Here is a 21,070-nt window from a genome sequence, read left to right on the forward strand (position 1 = left end):
ACCCACCCATATTCAGGCACCACTTGGCGCCATGTGTTTTTTTTTTATTGTTGTTTTTTTTTTTTAAGACCCCAACCCTGCCTATGTACAATCGCACACACACACTGCCAGTCTTTCATTCAGACCCGTGTTTCTCGTTTTCCTTCATCATGTGTCAGCATCACCCTGGCTGACCCTCTTAATGCGCACACAGACTCCCTCCAGACCACCATGTTCCAGTGTGCCAGCCTCTCTTCTCTGTCTTGTGGTGAGTGTGTGTGTTTTACAAGCCTCTCCCTGGTTCTGTTAAAATGCCTGGCACTCTGTAAACCCATTAGGCTCACACTAAAATAGCATGTAAAACCCATAGATGCAGACAAAATGTCACAGGCGGAAACCTACATGTCTGGCACCCACATATGGATTAACATGAATGCACAGCAATCATGAATGACCATTGGAGGCTTGTCTATCTTGCTGTGTGCTTCTGTAATGCGGCACAAACTCAAAACTTTTACTAACACTCTGCTGTGCCGCTTATCCCCAAAAAATGCACAATACAAATATGGAAAGAACACAACGATTTATAAATCTATAAACACTATATTTAATTTAAAATTGTAAAAAAACACAAAAAAAAACAGGTAAAATGAAGGAAGTGTTTCAGCAATCATCAGCGAGGTTTAAGACAAACAATCACAGCATATAAAAGCCAGGTGAGATCCCATTACCAATCAGAACATAATGAAAAACACCGGCAGAAAAAACGTGCCAAAGGTAGCAGACGCGTGCCAACAATCGTAATCATAATACACTCCTACAGTTCTACAAAAATAGTATCAACACACAACCAGCAAACACAACAGTATTAAAACCACTGGAATAGGAAACGTAAACAGAAAAATGTGTTTCCACTAAAGTTATCAGACATCAAAAAATACATAAACAATCTGAAGAAAAGCCCGTACATGAAATATCACAAGAAAAACCAAATCACTAAAACAGCTGCACAATAGCTCTTGATTCAAGCTTTTAGGGGGTTTCTGTGTGTAGTGGTTGAATCCAGTCTGCAACCCTTTGTATTAAATGTTTGTATACTTTCTATACCTTGGAATTTATGGGAACTCCAATATGTCCAGCTGCATTAAAATGCTTTCATCAACATACATCTTATATCGCTTTTGTGCTCAGAGATTCTGACTTTTAGGTCACGAGTAAATCACAAATTAGGTTCTCTAAGAAACTAGATTTTTGAGTTTCTTTTTCCTTCCAGTGTAAGTGGTGTAGAAAAGCATCCTCTTTGAACACAGCAGTGGATACAATTTAACATGGGATTCGTGATCAAGCTTTATACAGGGAGTGCAGAATTATTAGGCAAATGAGTATTTTGTCCACATCATCCTCTTCATGCATGTTGTCTTACTCCAAGCTGTATAGGCTCAAAAGCCTACTACCAATTAAGCATATTAGGTGATGTGCATCTCTGTAATGAGAAGGGGTGTGGTCTAATGACATCAACAGCCTATATCAGGTGTGCATAATTATTAGGCAACGTCCTTTCCTTTGGCAAAATGGGTCAAAAGAAGGACTTGACAGGCTCAGAAAAGTCAAAAATAGTGAGATATCTTGCAGAGGGATGCAGCAGTCTCAAAATTGCAAAGCTTCTGAAGCGTGATCATCGAACAATCAAGCGTTTCATTCAAAATAGTCAACAGGGTCGCAAGAAGCGTGTGGACAAACCAAGGCGCAAAATAACTGCCCATGAACTGAGAAAAGTCAAGCGTGCAGCTGCCAAGATGCCACTTGCCACCAGTTTGGCCATATTTCAGAGCTGCAACATCACTGGAGTCCCCAAAAGCACAAGGTGTGCAATACTCAGAGACATGGCCAAGGTAAGAAAGGCTGAAAGACGACCACCACTGAACAAGACACACAAGCTGAAACGTCAAGACTGGGCCAAGAAATATCTCAAAGACTGGTTTTTCTAAGGTTTTATGGACTGATGAAATGAGAGTGAGTCTTGATGGGCCAGATGGATGGGCCCGTGGCTGGATTGGTAAAGGGCAGAGAGCTCCAGTCCGACTCAGACGCCAGCAAGGTGGAGGTGGAGTACTGGTTTGGGCTGGTATCATCAAAGATGAGCTTGTGGGGCCTTTTCGGGTTGAGGATGGAGTCAAGCTCAACTCCCAGTCCTACTGCCAGTTTCTGGAAGACACCTTCTTCAAGCAGTGGTACAGGAAGAAGTCTGCATCCTTCAAGAAAAACATGATTTTCATGCAGGACAATGCTCCATCACACGCGTCCACGTCCTCCACAGCGTGGCTGGCAAGAAAGGGTATAAAAGAAGAAAAACTAATGACATGGCCACCTTGTTCACCTGATCTGAACCCCATTGAGAACCTGTGGTCCATCATCAAATGTGAGATTTACAAGGAGGGAAAACAGTACACCTCTCTGAACAGTGTCTGGGAGGCTGTGGTTGCTGCTGCACGCAATGTTGATGGTGAACAGATCAAAACACTGACAGAACCCATGGATGGCAGGCTTTTGAGTGTCCTTGCAAAGAAAGGTGGCTATATTGGTCGCTGATTTGTTTTTGTTTTGTTTTTGAATGTCAGAAACGTATATTTGTGAATGTGGAGATGTTATATTGGTTTCACTGGTAAAAAATAAATAATTGAAATGGGTATATATTTGTTTTTTGTTAAGTTGCCTAATAATTATGCACAGTAATAGTCACCTACACACACAGATATCCCCCTAAAATAGCTAAAACTAAAAACAAACTAAAAACTACCACCACAAACATTCAGCTTTGATATTAATGAGTTTTTTGGGTTCATTGAGAACATGGTTGTTGTTCAATAATAAAATTATTCCTCAAAAATACAACTTGCCTAATAATTCTGCACTCCCTGTAGTGACCGTTACTACAATGTAGAAAATTGTTTCGGCTAATTAATTTATGCTAAAGCTGAAATGCTGGGGGAGACAACATATTCTTTTCAGTGGGCTTAGTTTCATACTTTACCAAATCCAACCAGTGGTGACAGACTTAGACATTCATAAGTCTTTCAGGCAGGATCAGTGAGTGGTAAAGCTAAAGAGCAATAAGGTCAGCATATGAGGTAAGCAGAGATGAAAGGATGAAGTGGGTAATCAAGTGTATATATTCACGCTTGTCTGGTGGAAGGAGAGAGTTGTAGAAAGAGGCTTCTTTTATTTCAAAATATGACATTTTGTGGGTTTTTTAATGTTCTGATTTTAGATGCATCTTGTGCGTTTCAGTGTGTCATCCTCTGGCATCACTGCTTTGATCAATCGACTGCATTTTTCAGATTTGACAAGTATGAAGGCTTTGTCAAAATCACTCCCTGTTTTCTACATAGTGGACTACATTTATTGTATTTATTTCAGCGTCTGTGTGAATTTTTCATTACACGGTGGCCAAAAATAATACACAGCAAGACTGAAACTTGTGTCCATGTCATAAATACTGCAGTTGCTGCCATTTAATGGACATGTAGTCGTTGGTGATGATGCAATTTCAAGATGAGAAGTGACAAACGTGTCTGAAATCTCAATTCACCTTCGAGACACAAGTTTTTATTTTGTGTCAAATAGCTCTTGTCTGACAGAAACTTACTGGACAAAAATACTTCTCAATATGTAAATACTTGATAAAAGTATTTGTCACTTTACACCTACAGGAGCTGCTTCCCTATGGAAAGAAGCTCTCAGTGCAGGCTTTATGTGCTGATGTTAATGACGGGGGACTCTTTTACCGGCGACTTTTACCCACTTAGCGCCTCAGGATTCAGAGAAAATGGTCATCCACTTTGAGGCTGAGCTGCTGTGGCTCCTAAACACTTCCACTTTGCAATGATACCACTTAAAGTTGATCATCTAGGAGGAAAGAAGTTTCAAAAACTGTCTCATTGTGACAGAAGCATTTTATTACAGTACCACACTCGAATTCAGTGAGTAAGTCTTAATCTTTCACAAATCTTTGTAAAGGCAGACAGCATGGTTAGGTGCTTGATTTTATACACTCGTGGCAATGAATGAAAACACCTGAATTCAAAGTTTAAGAGGCGTAACCCCGTACTTTTCACCATAACCTAATTTATTAAGAAGCTCAGAACAGCGGGAGATATATAGGGCATATAAATCTCATGCATGTGTTGAAGTAGTGTGGACTGATACATGTTATAAAATGAAAGAGCATTTGTTCCCTAAGATGTGCAAGTGATGTTTAAAATGGTTAAAAAATAACACACTTTAAGTTTTGTTTGTTCATTTTTAAAGCACAGCTGCTCTTTTTTACTTCAGTTGTGTTTTTGTGAGGTGTAAAAGCAGTAGAAGTAGATCTGTCCCTTAACTTTTAATACTTTATGTTTTAAAAAAAATACATTTTAGTGTTTTTTCTTTCTTTTAAGTGCAGGATTATGTCTTTTTGTGGCAGTTGTGCATTGTTTTTTTGTGCTTTTATATTGTTCTTTTTGTGGGCGATTTCTTCAGAACCTGTCAGTAAACCAATTTTCCCAGCAGGGACAACAAAATGACTGAACTGAACTGAACCGAAGAGCTTTTGCAAATGAGGCCATTCGTTTGAATTTGACATTTGAGTGACTGGGCCCTCTCTCGTATCCACTGTTCTGACATTTACTCAGTGAAAGTGTTAGACTAATGAAACTTAACATTATCCAGGTCAGCCTTTTACGTGTCATCTTTCAGCTAAGCTAAGCACAGTAGTGAGCTTTTAGCGAAAGGCCAGTTTCAGTAATGATGATGGATCTTCCGGAGACATTTATTTTGCTCTTCTGTTTCTATGTGTTTGTTTCCATCTCTCTCTTTAACCTCGGCTGAACTACAAAAGTAACAATGATTCCAATAGAGAGGTTTTACTAAAAGGGCTGTTTTCTGTGCCATAGTCATAATAATAACCTTTATGACTCAATGACGTCTCTAACAAGCACTGAAGAGAACTGGCGTCATATTCTTCCACACACTCGCGCGTGCACACACAGGAAGGCTTTCTCTCACGCGCTTCTCTCTGGCCTACGTCTGGCTATAAGAGTGAAGGTATAAGGATCTCTTGGCTGTGTTTGTTTATGGCTGTTTGTCTAACTGTTCGAGTATTTGAAAGAGCCGTCAAGGTCAAGTTTGTTGTATATTTGTTGAAAACTATGAGATTGTGTAAGTGTACGAGTCTTTTTAAGCCCATACTGAAGACATTTGCGCGCGTTAGGTCCTGTAAAAAAAAAATGTATTAAGTGTTATTGGCCGAGTTGGACATTTTATCACTGCTCTTATGAATCCTGCTTGAATTGTCAGCCCATGACACTCTATCTGCTAAAACTCAAACGGCTCCCAGTGAGTGGCTGCGACTGTTTCTTAGCCAACTCAAACTAGAGAAACACCACGAAAACCGAGTCCTCATATTTACGACTCTACAACTCATTGTAATGAAAGAAAACACCGCACAATTACACACTTCAAATGTCTTTGTTGTTACAGTGTGATCTCCAAATAATAAGCTTGTCAGAGAGAAATGAGCTTTCTCTTTGCTTGTTTTTTAAGTTATACAACAAGTAATCTGTGAGGTTTCCACAGCCTCACAGTTGTTAAATCTACTAAAGTGACTCATGGCTTTTTAACAAACTTCCACTGCAATGGAGATGTACCATTCTGCTCCTGCAGCCCGAGACATGTCGCTTTTGTAAAGAAGAGAAAACTAAAGACTCTGTAGCTGTTATGTGGAGATAAGAGCAGTGAAATTAGTAGTTCTAAATATAACTGACAGTGTTATCTCTCAAATTAGGATTAATTGGCCCTTCTAAATGACTCTAAAGCTGTGCTAGATAACTTGGCCCTCTAGTGATTCTGAATGGTATTGCAGCAGTTTTTGTCGGTAAGACGCAAGTGCTTGACTGTCTTGTTTTCGGTTAACAGCATAGCTAACTCTCAGGATTGCTACTGTGCAAAACAATACAAAATCAAAAAAAGAAGAATCTACTTTCAGAGACTCCCCTATTCACAAGGGGTTACCACAGCGAGTAGCTTCACATGTTTGTAAGCTGGATACCAACAGGGACTGATGTCTCTTCCTGCGATCAAACCAAGGTTTGCTTGTTAGGAGGAATTAGTGGTACAGAAATGCAATACTGAATCTGTGTAGCATGTACTGACATTGCTTGGGAAGTTCATGTCAGGTTTCGCGGTAGGTTTTCAGAGGGGTTTGCGGTTATGACATAGAAGATGTTCGCTGGAGCAAACATCTGGTAAGAACTTTTACATATTGCTTATACTATTAGACTCTTGTGGAGAAAGCCGTGTTCAGCACATTGTGATTTACAAGTATTTGACTCCTTGGATAACAAGAAAAGGTTTGAAACTACAGTTTTGAGGGGTGTGCAATCTCATAAATTAAGAAAATGTGAGAAAATTACTGTGGCATTGCCTTCTGAAGATATGCTAATAGACTTACAGCTAACCTGGGTTTGTTTGTGCAGTTGCTGACATACTTCCCCTTTAGCATGGGAAAATTCCAGCACGGTGGCAGCACTAAAAGAAAGATTTATAGGCAACCAATCTAAACACTGATATTTCAGTGGAGATTTCATAATAACAAGTTAAAGAAAAAATGCTCTTTAACTAAAACTTTGAAGTCTGTTCAGAGGTACAAATTAGGTTTCAAATGCACACTATCATGTTTTTTCAGTTCTACACCCTGATGCCCTGTAGCAAATTGATGCCCTCTTCACAGACCACATGTGTCTGCTTTAGGACCCATCGTGGTTTTAAGGTCACTGATTGGAAGACTTTTGATGGACAGGACATAGAAAAACAGGACAGGGTTGAGCTGGAACTTTAACATCACAACTGATAATGCAGAGCGTGACTACAGTACAACAATGGCAGTGATAGCCCAGTTGTGAGAATGTGTATCTGTTTATGCTGAATTTGAACATCCACTGTGAGTTTTTTTTAAAAGTGTACTTTGTAGACTGTAGGTGTGGTGATAGTTTTCCAGTGTAACTACTTTTCCTGTCTGCTTGTCGTTCTGTTTTGTGGCTTTGTCTTTCATAATAGTTTAGTGTGAATGTGCAGCCCCCAGCGAACAGTCACGGCTGGAGATTTTTTAAGCTGTTGTTTTCATGAATTCTCTTAAAAGCCCAGAGGTGGATTCTTTAAATTTTGCTCACTCAGCCTAAAGAATAAACCCGTTACTGTCACTGTAAACCTGGCCATTGTTTGTTTCAATCATATAAACTTTTACATACGCTATTATTCAAGTCTGGGTGGATAGGGTGTAAACTGCAACTTGATTCTATATATGGTGGAAGGATAGAAGCTGAACTTTGAGAGTTTCACAACTCAGAATTGTTATTTAGATTGCTGCAAGATTAGATTAGATTAGATTGAAGTAGATGGTTTAAATCTCCATTTACTTGGGAAGTTGTTTTGCTTGCGCCTTCATCTGAGCTTTTTGATTAATTAGCTATAAATCAAAGTGCATCTGTCTGTGTTTAAATGAAGTTGTAAGACGGGAGTTGAGTAGTAGATGAGAGAGAGGAGGAAGGGGTGGAGAGTAGGGCTGCCACGATTTGTCGACTAGTCACGATTACGTCGACTATCAAAATCGTCGACGACTGATTTAATAGTCGACGCGTCGTTTGAAGCTTTGTAAGATCCCAAAAGACGCAGGAATAAGTAGCAGGATTTAAGAGTGTAATAACGGACTGAAACAGAAGATGGCAGCACTGCATGTACAAGGATGCCAGCTACCGTTAAACCCCGAAGAAGAAGAAGAAGAAGAAGAAGCAGCTGTGTCCCAGAATTCATAGCGCGGCCCAGCGCAGTTTCCAACAATGGCGGCAGCTAGTTAGTTTTAATGTTACTCTTATTATTCTTTCTGGGTCACAAAATAAACGTTTAACATATTTTCAGGCGAGAATGTAGCTGTGTAAACCTCAAATATCTGCTCAGTTTATCAGGACACCACATATTTTCAAAAGCGCTCCGACGTTTTCGGAGACATCTGTTACCCACTAGCTCGTTAGCGAGCCGGGGGCTAGGCTCACTAGCACCGTGAGAACACCGGACTCCCCGCGAATCGTTTTCAAACCCACCGCTGTCTTTCGCTACTCAGGTTAAATATATATGAGTCACTTAGATAACTTAAAATGTTATTGTTTGGCTTTTTTTTTTTAGTATTTTATTTGTTCCTGAGTAAATCAGTTTGTCTGAGATTAAAGTTATAGTTTTTGCACAGCTGAATAAACGTCAAGCAGACAGCTGATTATCAGAAGTGTGAGATGCTCCAGAATATACTCCAGTGTCCTGTTATATTTTAGATAGCAAGGAGTTTATTAAACTTCGCCGAAACAATTGCAAATTTCATTAAAATTTAATAAACTATCATCTTGTCTTTATTTTTAGTTAGCACAGACCTTAAACACTTAAAGCTGTAAGCTAATGATAGTTATATAAGAGCAGATGCTGCTGGTGCAATAAGCTGTAGTTTTACGTCTAATGGATGATGATCTGATTAGTCGACTAATCGCAAAAATAATCGGTGACTAGTCGACTATCAAAATAATCGTTTGTGGCAGCCCTAGTGGAGAGGAGACGTTTGGGAGCTGAGCAGACATTAAGGCTCATCTATTTGTGTCGCATTGTGGTCTGGGGTCTCTCTAAGCTTTCATTAGGCAGCTCTGCTTCCTGCTCGAGGATGATTGTTTTTTCTCTATACACGACACTGAGGTCCTCAGCAATCATTACACACACACACACACACACACACACACACACGAAGCTGTGTATGCATGACTTCAGAGGACAATGCATCACATTAACTTCATGCTAAATTACCATAACCATTACTTGACTTAAACCAAGTTTTCATACCAGGGAAGTTCCACAGTGTAACAGTATACACACTTTGATGTCCTCACAGTGTAAGTAAAGTGCACAGTATATACTTAGAAATACAGCTAAAAAGAGGCGCAGTGAGACATGCACATGTCCTCTGCACCTTTTTCACAGTCACACACACACATTGGCCTTCGTCGGTCATTACAGACAAGCTGCTGGTTTTTATGCAGATTTATTGAATGCAGTCTTAATGGCTTTACCAGTCGTTCTCTTTTTACATGCATTTGTCATTTCCTGTCTTTCACTTCTTTTACCCTTGATCTCCGCCTGTCTTTGGTTATCACTTTCTCCTCCCTCTTCTGTCTTTTTACTCTCCTCTCTTGCTTTTCACTGTTCTTTGAAATATTTTTTCCCACTCCACACTCTGCTATTGTCACTCACCCTTGCTGAGTCTCCACCACCTTTGTCTTTCTCTCTCTTACACCATTTTAGCTCTGCCTTCGATCTCTACCTCTCTTTTCCACTTTTATCTTTTTCTTTCTTCTCCCTTTTTCTTGATAAGAAGCAGCAGGTGAAGGTCAAAGATGTCAATTCAAACACAACAAGATATGCAAAGAAAACGCTTTCTACTCTAAGATTTTTTTATTTCTATTTGAAGCATTTTGGGTTTTTTTTTTTTTTTTTATTTACTTTTTTTTTTTTACAGTGGCTGCTATTGTCGAAGTGCAGCTTAATGTATTTGTGCTGCTATTCCTTCACCAGCTTCCTTTTGATGCTCTATAGCCATGCTGCAGGAATTTATTTAAGTACAGCCATAAAAACATTTTACACAGATTTCTGTGGAACAATTAATTTTGTGCAGATGTCATACTTTCACTGCTTTATGCAAGCAGAGAAATATGTGTGTTTGTGTGTGTGTGTGTTTTTTTAAGGAAGAATTGTAAATGAAGTCTTGTACAGTGGAATATGATTGATGATTTTCCGGCATGGCATTGAGTGCCAAGATAGAATTTGTTGATAAAATTCAAAACTGATAGCTATGCAGTTTTTTTTAATCATTCAAGACACACACCTCCTCTTACTTCAGTTCTTACTTGTTCTCATTCAAAATGATATGTGGCTTTATATTTTTCCTTGTGTATTACTACAGATACATGTTGACATCATAAATAAAAAAACTTGACTTCCTAGGAGTTTTTAAGTGTTTGATGTAAGTTTGATGAGTCAGTCAGTATGCCATGCTATGAGCTGTAACACTAATTTAAAACTAAAGTAATATATTTAAAAAATTGCGCACCTATAGGTTTAAAAACAGTGAGTGTGAGTACCACACAGGTTCTTCACGTCTTTTTCTCAGCTCTGTTTTAAGATTTTTGCCTGGCCGCAGTCCTAGTGAGGGAAACTGCTCAATATAAAGCTTTTAGATATATTAATATAAATTGCCCAGCTTTTGAAAAGTGCTTTGGACCCTCCTTAGCTTGCTTGGTGTCTTTCTTCTTTAAAAGCATATTCATTTTTTTAAAACATCTAGGCTTATTTTTGTTGCACCTTTGCATTGCATGTAAAGTAGCACTTTCATTTTAACAAGAAAACTAAATCAAACCAAAGAATAAATAAATAAATAAATTCTTGTACAACCTTAGAACTGTGGATTATTTTATATTAAACTGCCATCTTTTCAGATTGGCCTTCTGGGAGGTTACACCTACAGTATATACAGTTAATGCTGCAGTCTGTTTCTGCTGCTTTTTTCTGCAGCCATTAGTGTTGTAAGTCCAGCCACATATAGTCACTCCTCTAGGGCCGATTAAGGTTTTAGGTCTCGCTCTGCAAGTTTGGTTCCCTTTAAAAGTATCCCACTGTTACAGTTACCACACATATATTCAAAAGCACCTTTAGCGGAAGGTTTGAGGGCTCCCAGATTTGAGTGTCCCTCCCAAGAAACTCCTCCCACACTCTGGGCTTGTAAATATGAATATGTTCCTGTAGTCAGTTTGGCTGATTATATAACCTAATAAAATAAAATTACCAAGTGATGCTGAATTGCCTGAAAAACACTTCCCATGATTTTTTTTCTTAAGAAAACTGCGGTGCTTGAACGGTGCAGTGTTTTAGTCCTCAAGGAACAGTTTAAGGCACAAGTCCTCAAGCTCTATTCCCACTGCAGCTTGTTAGCTCGTGTTATTAGCTGAGCTGCCTGGGCAGGAAAGCACACACACACTTTGGTGCTTTTGGGCTTGGTGCAGTAAAGGCAGCCAACTTCTAAAGCAGTCTACATACAGTATAAGCCGGTTAGAGTATAATGGTTTAAATAGAGACGGGCAGAGCAACAGGGATTATGACCGTCTGTGTAGGCCTGTTATACTTTATCCCTTTGCTGTTCTTCATAAAGGAGTTTCTGTAGCACCACTCAGAGAAGCTCCATAAACCTTCTGTGATTGCATCTTTACTTCCTGCATTTATGCTCTTGCGGGATATCATTAGGCAAAAATTTGCTCACTAGCCTTTTTCTGTATCCCGACATCACCGATCACTCTCCAGTGTTGTTTCAAGCAGATTATATCATTAATGCAAAAACAACCGTTTCACCTTTTACCCTAAACATTTCCTGCTTTTTTGCAGCTGTACTTTTTTCTGTCAGTTGTAACATGTTAATGTTCTTGCAGTTTGTGTGTTTTATTGTTACACTTTATCAGCAAACTGTTAAGAATGAACTTTCTACTTTTGTTTTATAGCTCTAAATGTCCTGCCAGTCCTAGACATCCAATATCTGTAAAAAAAGAAAGAAATATACAACACGATATAAAAACATAAAAAATATACAGAGGTTAACACATTTGTTAGATCAGCTGTTATAAAAACAAGAAAACTCAAATATTTTAGAAATCTGTCATAAACTAATTTAAAACTATAAAAATAATATTATTATTTATTATTTTAAAAAGCTACATTTACATTTTTATACCCAGATTTGAGCTGGCACACTGGACGTCTCTGAGAAGTCAGAAATTATTTAAATTAAATTAAATTAAATTAATCAAGCATAACAATCAACAGCTAAACCACAGAAAAAAATAAAATTTACAATTTTTTTCAGCTTTTTGTGTATAAAAATTAATGAAAATTGATGGAAAACAACAATAATTATATTTTAGCATTAAAATATGATGGATTAACCATTACAAAAACATTAAAAATAGGTTTTGGTAATCACCAATGCTGTTAATTTAAGACAGCTGTGGCATATGCCTTAGACTGTGTGGAGATCTAATAAATGTGTTAAGCACGGTATTTTTCTTTTTGTTTTAACTGCTCTGTTTGTTGTTGTTTTTTACTATATTAAGCACTAATTGGATTGTACATCGGCCTTTCTCTACCCTCGATTTTTCAACTGATTTTTATGTGAAGGATCTGTGTTGAATTTACCCAGAAATTCAATGAAAAGAAATTGAATAGTTTTTGCTTTCTCCATCTTAGCCCCTCTATTATGAAATTAAGACTGTTGATCACTAATGTCAGTAAACTACCAGTTCCTGACACAATAACGTCAAAAAAAGGCAACAAATAACAAAAACTGGCTCTAGATACGATTGTACTATATGTATAGTTCTTTTGAACTCCCCGGAATGAAGTGGAGTTCTTAATTGAGACGATCTAGTTAGAAGTTATCGGGTAACACCAAGTCGAGCTTAGTTAACAAGCTGCATCCATAGACTTCTGGCCTCATAATCATCTCTAACTTAAAAACTGTAGTAACAAAGCAGAAGATGCTGGTGTGTCTGCAGCAGGCAGTTGTTCTGCTTACAGATACTAATGCATTCTAGTTATATATTTGTTCTTCTGTCTTTTTGCCTTTTGCTGTTTGATCGTTTCTCTCTCTCCGTTAATCTCAGCACGCTATCTCTACGGTTCCTTTAGAAAATATAAGCATTCCTTTGCAGTGTGTGTCAAAGGGTCAGTGTGCACACACCGTACCTCACTCTGATTCTCATGCTGATAACCAGCGTCTGCGCTTCTGTGTGTGTGCGTGTGCATGATAGATAGTAATCCATCACCATAATGGAGCTTTAATGGCTGCAGTAAAAATCATCTTCGTCAAACTCTCTCTCTATTACACAAACACACAACTTACGTGTACCTCTGTCTACCTTGTCTACCTCTCTGTTTCCCACAATCCTCTCTGCCACTCCATAAATCAGACCTCAAGCTTACAGCGTTTGCTTTAGCCTCACGCTGTGCACTCACACACACACCTGGCATGTCAAAACCCAAACCACTGGATCACACACCAATTCACCAACACCTACACTTATAAACACACATACATGCATGTGCATACACACACTCACACACAAACACGCACGCAGTTACAAGAGTCATGAATCTGGCAAATTTTTCCCACTTTCATTATTTCGTCTGCATTTCTCTCTGACCACACACTGTGATTGCATGAGACACGATCCATGGGAGCTTACAACCAAAACATCCAAGCTAGTACCTCATACCTGGAAACTGTTTATATTTAATTTCTTTGGGTCATTAACGACTTTTGGATTATGTGTAGCAAGAGAGGAAGTCTATTGCTTGGCAACAAAGAGACTTTTTCTTCCCCTACCGAGTATTAAATTTTGATCATTTTCTAAAGAAAGCTGTGTTTTGTTTTTCTAGTTCTGGCCATCATTCATCATATCAGTCATGATATCAGTTATGAGAATATTTTTCTCCCTGGGTTAATTGTAACAATTTAAGAATGTTGCAACTCAGCTTTTTAATGGAGACCATTATACTTGCAGGCATGAAAAAAGGGGGGAAGCAAGAGGGGAATCAAGGTCATCACATTGGTTTTTGTTTTCATTACTGAAAAAGGGGATCATATTAGAGATTTCCTTACAGTCGGTCACGAAATAATTTCAGTCAGGGCCACTTTGGTCTAAAAGATGATTGTTATTCCATGTGCAGCAATTTACATTTGGCAGTACAGTTGTTTTGTTCTATGCAGAGAAAAGCGGTTAGACCTTTGGTACTGAACAGAGCAGACATCACAAAAATCTGAACATGATTGAGACACAATGAAAAGAAGAAACATGCAGACGTAGGTTGCAAAGCAGCTTGCGGAGGAAGCAGCAACTCTAGACAGGCTAAAGTGACTTAAATAACCTATCCTATATGACTTTTGCCAATAGGCACCGTGGGTTATCAATGACATCAACCCTATTAGCTAGTGTACGAGGGACCTTAATTATAAATCTGTTAATATAATTAAACTTAGTAGCTATATCCTCAATCATCCATCTCACGATAGTGCTTGACTCAAAGGCAACTGGATTTCTTTTAGGTTCTTTAAGATGACCTCTTAAAGAACCTCTTTAAGACCTCTTGAAAGCCTTCTATAGTTTTAAAAGCTGGCGAGGAGTCCCAGGTATTTAACCTCTAGTGGGACATGTCAGGACATCTTTGTGAATCATTGCCCACCCTATAGCCATGTAAGTTGTTAAAGTCAAATGGCTGAGGGTGGACTGGCAGTTGGAGGCTCTCTTGGTGTCGTAGGCCATCACCTCTCTCCAGTCATCTGTTTTCTCTGCTTCACGGCACAGCATGCACAACACTGCACAACTTGCAGTGAGGTTTGCCAGGACCTATAATAAGAGGACCAAACAATCACTCCACAGGTCTTATGGTATATCATAGGAGAAACTGCTCTTACATTGTAGATCACAGGTGTCGAACTCCAGGCGTCGAGGGTCGATGTCCTCCAGGTTTTAGATGTGTCCTTGATCCAACACCGCTGACTTAAATGGCTAAATTACCTCCTCAACATATCTTGAAGTTCTCCAGAGGCCTGGTAATGAACTACTCATGTGATTCAGGTGTGTTGACTCAGGGTGAGATCTAAAACCTGCAGGACACCGGCCCTCAAGGCCTGGAGTTTGACACCCCTGTTGTAGATGTTCACATCTTGGACAGGGAAGACAGATATTTTGACAGAGCTGTGCCTAACCGGATCAACCAATGTTGCGCAGAAGAGGTAGCCTCGTAGAGGTAGGTTGATCCGGTTAGGCACAGCTCTGTCAAAATATCTGTCTTCCCTGTCCAAGATGTGAACATCTTCAACAGGGGTGTCAAACTCCAGGCCTTGAGGGCCGGTGTCCTGCAGGTTTTAGATCTCACCAAAAAATGTATGCCCTTGTAAAAATTGTGCATACAATTTCAGATAGAGTGTAAGAAGACGCTGGTTATTGTAATTAGTCACAAACCCAAAAATTAAGGAACAGCCAATTTTCTAAACTTAGGGGGAACAAATGTTGCAGCATTGTAATGTTTTCTGTTAAATCACCAGTCCAATAATGACAGACTAAATTTTAAAAACAAGCTCCAGACTGCACACATCAAAATTTTCCTAAAGCTGGTTTTAAATAAAAGCTGCCAATGACCACAGAGTCGACTGTTCTGCATGATGTGATATGTTCTTATGGACACAAGAGGCATTGAATTTATAAAACTAAATGTGCAAATTATTACAGCGGTTCTGGTGTTCGTTAAGTAAGATGATTGAGGTGGTAGCCAACATGCTTTTTTTATTTCCTCAAGACATTACTGATCAATTTTATGCCTAAAAACACATGAGGATTGTGCTATAACGTAATCTCATAATAGCATGGCTCTTGTTTTTTTTTTAATCGTCATCCTGTTTTTAAGTTGTGTTTAACACATTAATTTCAGATTTTTAGGCACTTTTTGAAGTCTTTTTCCTCCGGTGTAGGTCAAGGTTGCCTGAGTCAGAAAGCAGATGCAGCAGACAGATACTAAACTATTTATCTCTTCTCAGTTGTCTTACACTCTTATCTTTACTGCTGTGTTTTTCTAGGTGATTGCAACTAAAATGCAAGGCCGTTAAGCTAAATCACCTGCAAACACCACCAGTGTAGAAAAGTGTAGCGGGGCTTTCTGATTCTTCCAACACGAGTGTGCAAGGACATTGGCCAGAGTAAGAATGAGGACAGCAAATCAGTGGAAATGATAAAAAAAATCAAGGTGCAGATAATGAGGGCAGATAGAACAGAAAGAGAGATAAGTGATAAAAGTTGGACTATGTGCTCAAAAATCATCACTCTGTTTGACAGCTCATCACTTCCACGCAACCGTGATTCATCAGAGGCCTAAACGAACGTGTCAAAATTATTCCATAGACCTCCAAAGTTGTTGTTTTGCAAAGCATCTGTTTTCTGCTTACATCACCTGGAAAGACTGAATAAGTCATTAATTTTTTTGTTGTTGTTTTTGCTGTGGGGGGTTGTTCCCTGCTGTCTGAAACTAATGGGGCTTTCCGAATATGCCAATTTGAGCCAAACTTGCTCAGTCTCTCCAGTTCTGTCCCATTCTCTTCTTGCATATTACTTTGATTATCTTCTCCTATTATATTAATTCTTTGCCTGTCAGCATTTCTTTTTGGCTCTACAAAATCGTATGTTTTAGTTTAGGTAGCTTGGTTTCCTCTCAGCTTCTGGTTTCCGACTTGGAGTTTTGCATGTTCTCCTTGTGTCTGTGTGGTTTTTTTTCCATTCACTGCAGTTAAGTGAAAGTAGATAAGATGCAGTGATAGTAGGGAACAGGTAGAAGACAGCCTGGACAAATGAGGAATGAAATTCAGTAGAAGCGAGAGAAGAATACATGTGTGTGAATGAAAGAGAGGCAGGTGCAACAGTAAAGATGCAAGGAGTAGAGGTAGTGAAGGCAGGTGAGTGTAAATATATGAAGTCAGCCATACAAAGCAACAGACAGTGCACAAAAGAGCTAAAGAAGAGAGTGCAGACAGAGTGGAGTGGGTGGAGACAAGTGTCAGGGGTGATTTGTGACAGATGGATAGCAGCAGGACTGAAAGGCAAGGTTTACAAGATGGTGGTGAGACCTGCTGTGATGTATGGTTTGAAGCAAAAAGCCAGGAGACAGAGCTGGTGGCAGAGTTGAAGATACTAGGTTTTTTTATTGAGTGACAAAGAGGGACAGGATGAGAAATAAGCATATCAAAGGGACAACTCAGGTTGAGAGGCAAGGCTGAGATGGTTTGGACAACAGCAGAGGTGGGATAGTGGCTATATCGTATAAAGGATGTTAAAGCTGGGGTTGCCAGGCAAGAGGAAAACTACAGAGAGGGTTCGTGATTATAGCGAAGAAGCACATGCAGAGGAGGGTTGGTGTGACAAACAAGGATACTGGGGAAAGGATGTGATGATGACAGATTATCTTCTGTGGTGACCCCTAAAAACAGAAGCAAAGGAATAAGATGATGAGCTATAGTTTCATTGCTGGCATGAATGGTTTTCTGTTTCTGTGACTGAGAAGTAACCACTAATATCATAGGCTCCACCAGGGAAAATGGATGGATCTACAGCTAATAAGATTCAATACAAACTTGGATTCATATTAAAAGAGGGTTGTTTTTTTTTTTTAACATCCTCGATGACATTTCAGCAGTTTACATTTTAACTTCCTGAAAGTTGGGGACTTGCATGCTAAACAAAAGGAGTTTCAAAACTGTGGTAAAGCGTTCAGCTCGTTGTCTTTCTGGTCCAAGTATTTAAACAAAATTCCCTGATGCACATCTTGCATTTTCCAAAATGCAACTTGATAGTGTCTTTGATTAGCACTTTCATTGTGCCTTTATACACAACTGTGGCCTATTTCCAATAATTAATATAACAGCATGATATATGGATAATGACTTCCTTTTCCAAGTAATTTATTAGATAGATTATCATTAATCATTAATAGTGTTATTACTTGCATCAGTTTTACACATAAAGAATAAAGCCACTGTGATATAAAATACCACTGAGATTTTCTGGATAACAGATGAGAGCAGAGGGAAGAGGTTAAGACTTAACAAGGGAATATTAGCCAATATTTGACCCAGGCCTCACACACACATATACTCACACACAGACAAACATAAATGTGGGCTTGTGTTACATGGCCGTTTCAGCGGCTCTCGTATTGATACAGATGTATTGGTCATTAAGTCAGTTAGGTTTGACGTCTCAGCCCAACTGCAGCCAAAGATAATAATATCAGCGCTCTCTCAGAGAAATTTTCCACTCTGTCCGAACAGAAAGAACTACAATTTGGTGTTTAAGATTGAAGTCTGATGCGTGTGTGTGTGTGTGTTTGTTTGTGTGTCCTAAACCCTGCTCAGTGATCATCCATTGGACTGTTTTTTTCTTCTCATTAGTCAAAATACTAACAGAATAGTTGGTGTTCTTCTTAGACATAACCACCTGCTAGTTAGCTTAGCAAGATATAGGTGTAAACAGCTACCCTGATTCTTGTTCAGTTTAGTAGTTTATCAGCATATCACATTTGTGTTATCTCTGGAAATGTCAAATCATTATAACCAACCAAGAAGTCAGATGTTATTGATTGTTTAGAAATAATACATCTAATGGAAAATAAATTTGTTGCTCTCATTTAAAGCTAGCTGTTTGTTTTTGGTAAAAAGTAGATATAGCAAGCATAAAAACTTCACCCAGTGCTTTGTAATTCCCATTTTTATTCTTTTTTGTTTGTTTGTTTGTTTGTTTGTTTAGGGGGGGGGGGGGGGGCATTTTGACTGTCTGGGAGCTAATTTATTTATTTATTTACACGAGAAGGTGAAATGCTAAGCTAGCATTTTATGCTAGCAAGTTCTGTTTATAGGTTGTATAGTTGTGCACTTTAAGATGTTTTTTAGTGCTGAATTAGAAATAAAATATCACAATTTGACTCAAAAGCTCAACAGACTGTTAGGACAACTATCTACAGAGCCAGCTGTATTATTGGTCAGATAACAAGATACTAACTTCACACCTTTTCAGTTCAGTGAATAACATTAGCTGAGGTGAAGCTCAGCTAACAGATGCTAACAGATTGTCATGGACAAACCTTTAGCTATGTTCACATGACGTCAGTGTGTTTTGGACACAACTTCTAGTGGATATTTGTGGAACTGCAGTTTTTGGCACTTAGCCTTGTTTTGATTTTTCAATCCAGGAAGTGGCACCCTGTTAGTTTTTACTCTGAGCTAAATGAACTGGCTGCATATTTATCCTACAGACCTGAACACCATCAGAGAGAAAGTTAATATGAACGTTTTTTCATGAAAGTATTTCTTTTTTTGGCTTTTAAAAAAAAGTCTAAATTTTCTCCTCTCTCTTTCCGGCCTTTTTTTCCTCAGTTGGAGGCGGAGTTAGCACTGTGCGAGAGGGAGGGGGCGGAGCTCCAGGAGTACGCCAATCAAGTCCTGCAGCAGATCGCCGACCGATGCCCTGACATTTTAGAGCAAGTTGTCAACGCCTTGGAGGACAGCTGCTGACACACTAATGCACACACTGGCAGAAAATGATTTTTTTTTTAAAAAAGCTTACATTCAAACATTTAGTCGTATTTAAAGTCAGAAGGCAAACATTTAACACAGCTTGGCCCCATAATTCCCCGATGCACAAATAAAATTAGTGCTGCACATGAATAGGAATACGTTCCCAGCCTTCAAAGAAAAGGGGAACTAAGACAAAAAATCAAATTATTACTGAAAACTGGGCTTTAGTTGCTTTAATTTTCTGTTTAGAGCACTATATCAGCATGCAAGTCAGCTAGAAATAATTGATAATCTACATTTATTTACATTACTACCCCAACACAGAAAGAGCCCTTACTGCACTGGCCATACGCGACACCTTATAGTGAGCTTCCCATGTCCTGGGATTCAACGGGAGGATTTGTATTCGTGACTTGGGGCAAAAAGTATTTTCAAACCTTAACAAAAAGTTGAACATAAGCTGAGCTTGCCAGGTTCTTACACGCTGTTGCCACATTATTGTATTAGTTCAGATTCAAAAATATGTTTATTTCAACTGCCTTTGGCTCTTTACATCATTTGCTGCTATCTTTGTAATTTTTAGGTTCCTTTTTTTTCCACTTTCTTTGTTTTTGTCTGATGAAATGTCCTAACATGCAGTTTCTTTCAGCAGTATTCTCTAGATAGTTGTGTAAATTGTAAAGGGAGCGGTTTAATTAACACATACACAACTTTCGTCAGGGGTAACATGACACTTTAATCTATTGTTTCCCATTATTGATGAAAGGTACAAACTACAGTAAATAACTCGCAAAACTCCCTTTATGAAGACACACTGGCATGGATGGTCTGACTTTCTGTTTCACCACAGAAAATCACACGTCTCCTTCATTTATGGCGCCCATGCCAAAATTAGGTTCAGATAAGAAAACCCCTTTTATGACAATCCCTTTAGCGTTAACATGAGGTGTCAAGTCTGAACTTTACTCATTTACCTTTAGTCAAACGTCTTTTTTTCTTTGTTTTGGGAGGGGAGAAAATATAAAGTAAATGTTATATATATTTTTTTGCTTTTGGTAATATATATTAAACACTAATCTTGTTTAACTGAAAGTGTCGTCATCTGTTGGTTGGTATGCTAGCATATGGTAATGCGTCAAAGTCTTTTCTTTTTTTTCCTTGGACACTGTTATTGGGAACGTGTATTGCACCTACAGAAGGCTTTGTGTCCACCGGGAATGTTTTCTCAGACTCAGTTTCTTGTTCTTGTTGTCTACAGTGGAAATGACACTGCATGTCTCCCACAGCGCTGACAGCCTTAGCATGATTTAAACTTTTACGGCAGTGAGCACTAGAGGTTCAAATTGTTTCAGCTTGAAGCAAAATTTCCTTCTTTCCCCCCCCCCCCATCCCTTATACTGTATTGAGTGATGAGGCCATGACGGGAACTGTTTAACGCTGCTTCCTGGTAAGAAACACCTGGTGGACACAAAATCTAAAGACACAGATTCACATTACGCTCTCAAATCTGACTGGGGACGCTCATGAGAAAAAAGGAAAAAACAGCTTTTGTTTGTTGGCACCTGAGCAGCGTTTTAAAAAGCTTAAAGTCACAGGGGTGCAAACGAGAAGCTTCATTTCAAAGATACCTGAAATCTCACGCTGCTTTGGGTTGAAGGTTCCTCAGATGTCTTTTTTTTTGTGGTTGTGTTTTAAGAGGGGACCCCAGCAGATCTGAGTGTGTTGTAAGTTCAGTATTTGTTGTCTGTTTTATACTGATAATGTTTGTCACTGGGGGTGATGATGACTGGGACTCACTTTAAATTTCTTGTGGATTAAAAATCAGATTGAGAGAGAATGTAATAAAATATGGATTTATCTTTA

At 38.8% G+C, this 21,070-nt stretch overlaps 1 protein-coding gene across 7 annotated transcripts in view; it reads left to right on the forward strand.

The window, feature by feature from the left end:
- LOC146689690 (ELKS/Rab6-interacting/CAST family member 1-like) overlaps positions 1–21,070 on the forward strand; it is a 156,283-nt gene extending 135,213 nt beyond the window's left edge. For all 7 annotated transcript variants that reach the window (XM_085436316.1, XM_085436310.1, XM_085436312.1 and 4 more), the window contains one exon: positions 19,067–21,070. In XM_085436316.1, coding sequence (XP_085292442.1) covers positions 19,067–19,204 — 138 coding nt within the window. In that variant the 3' untranslated portion in view covers positions 19,205–21,070. The remainder of the gene's footprint in view (positions 1–19,066) is intronic.

This window comes from Copadichromis virginalis, linkage group LG17 (assembly GCF_057382275.1).
Source record: "Copadichromis virginalis isolate Kocher_CV1m ecotype Utaka linkage group LG17, C_Virginalis_male_GT1.1, whole genome shotgun sequence".
Taxonomy (NCBI): Eukaryota; Metazoa; Chordata; class Actinopteri; order Cichliformes; family Cichlidae; genus Copadichromis; species Copadichromis virginalis.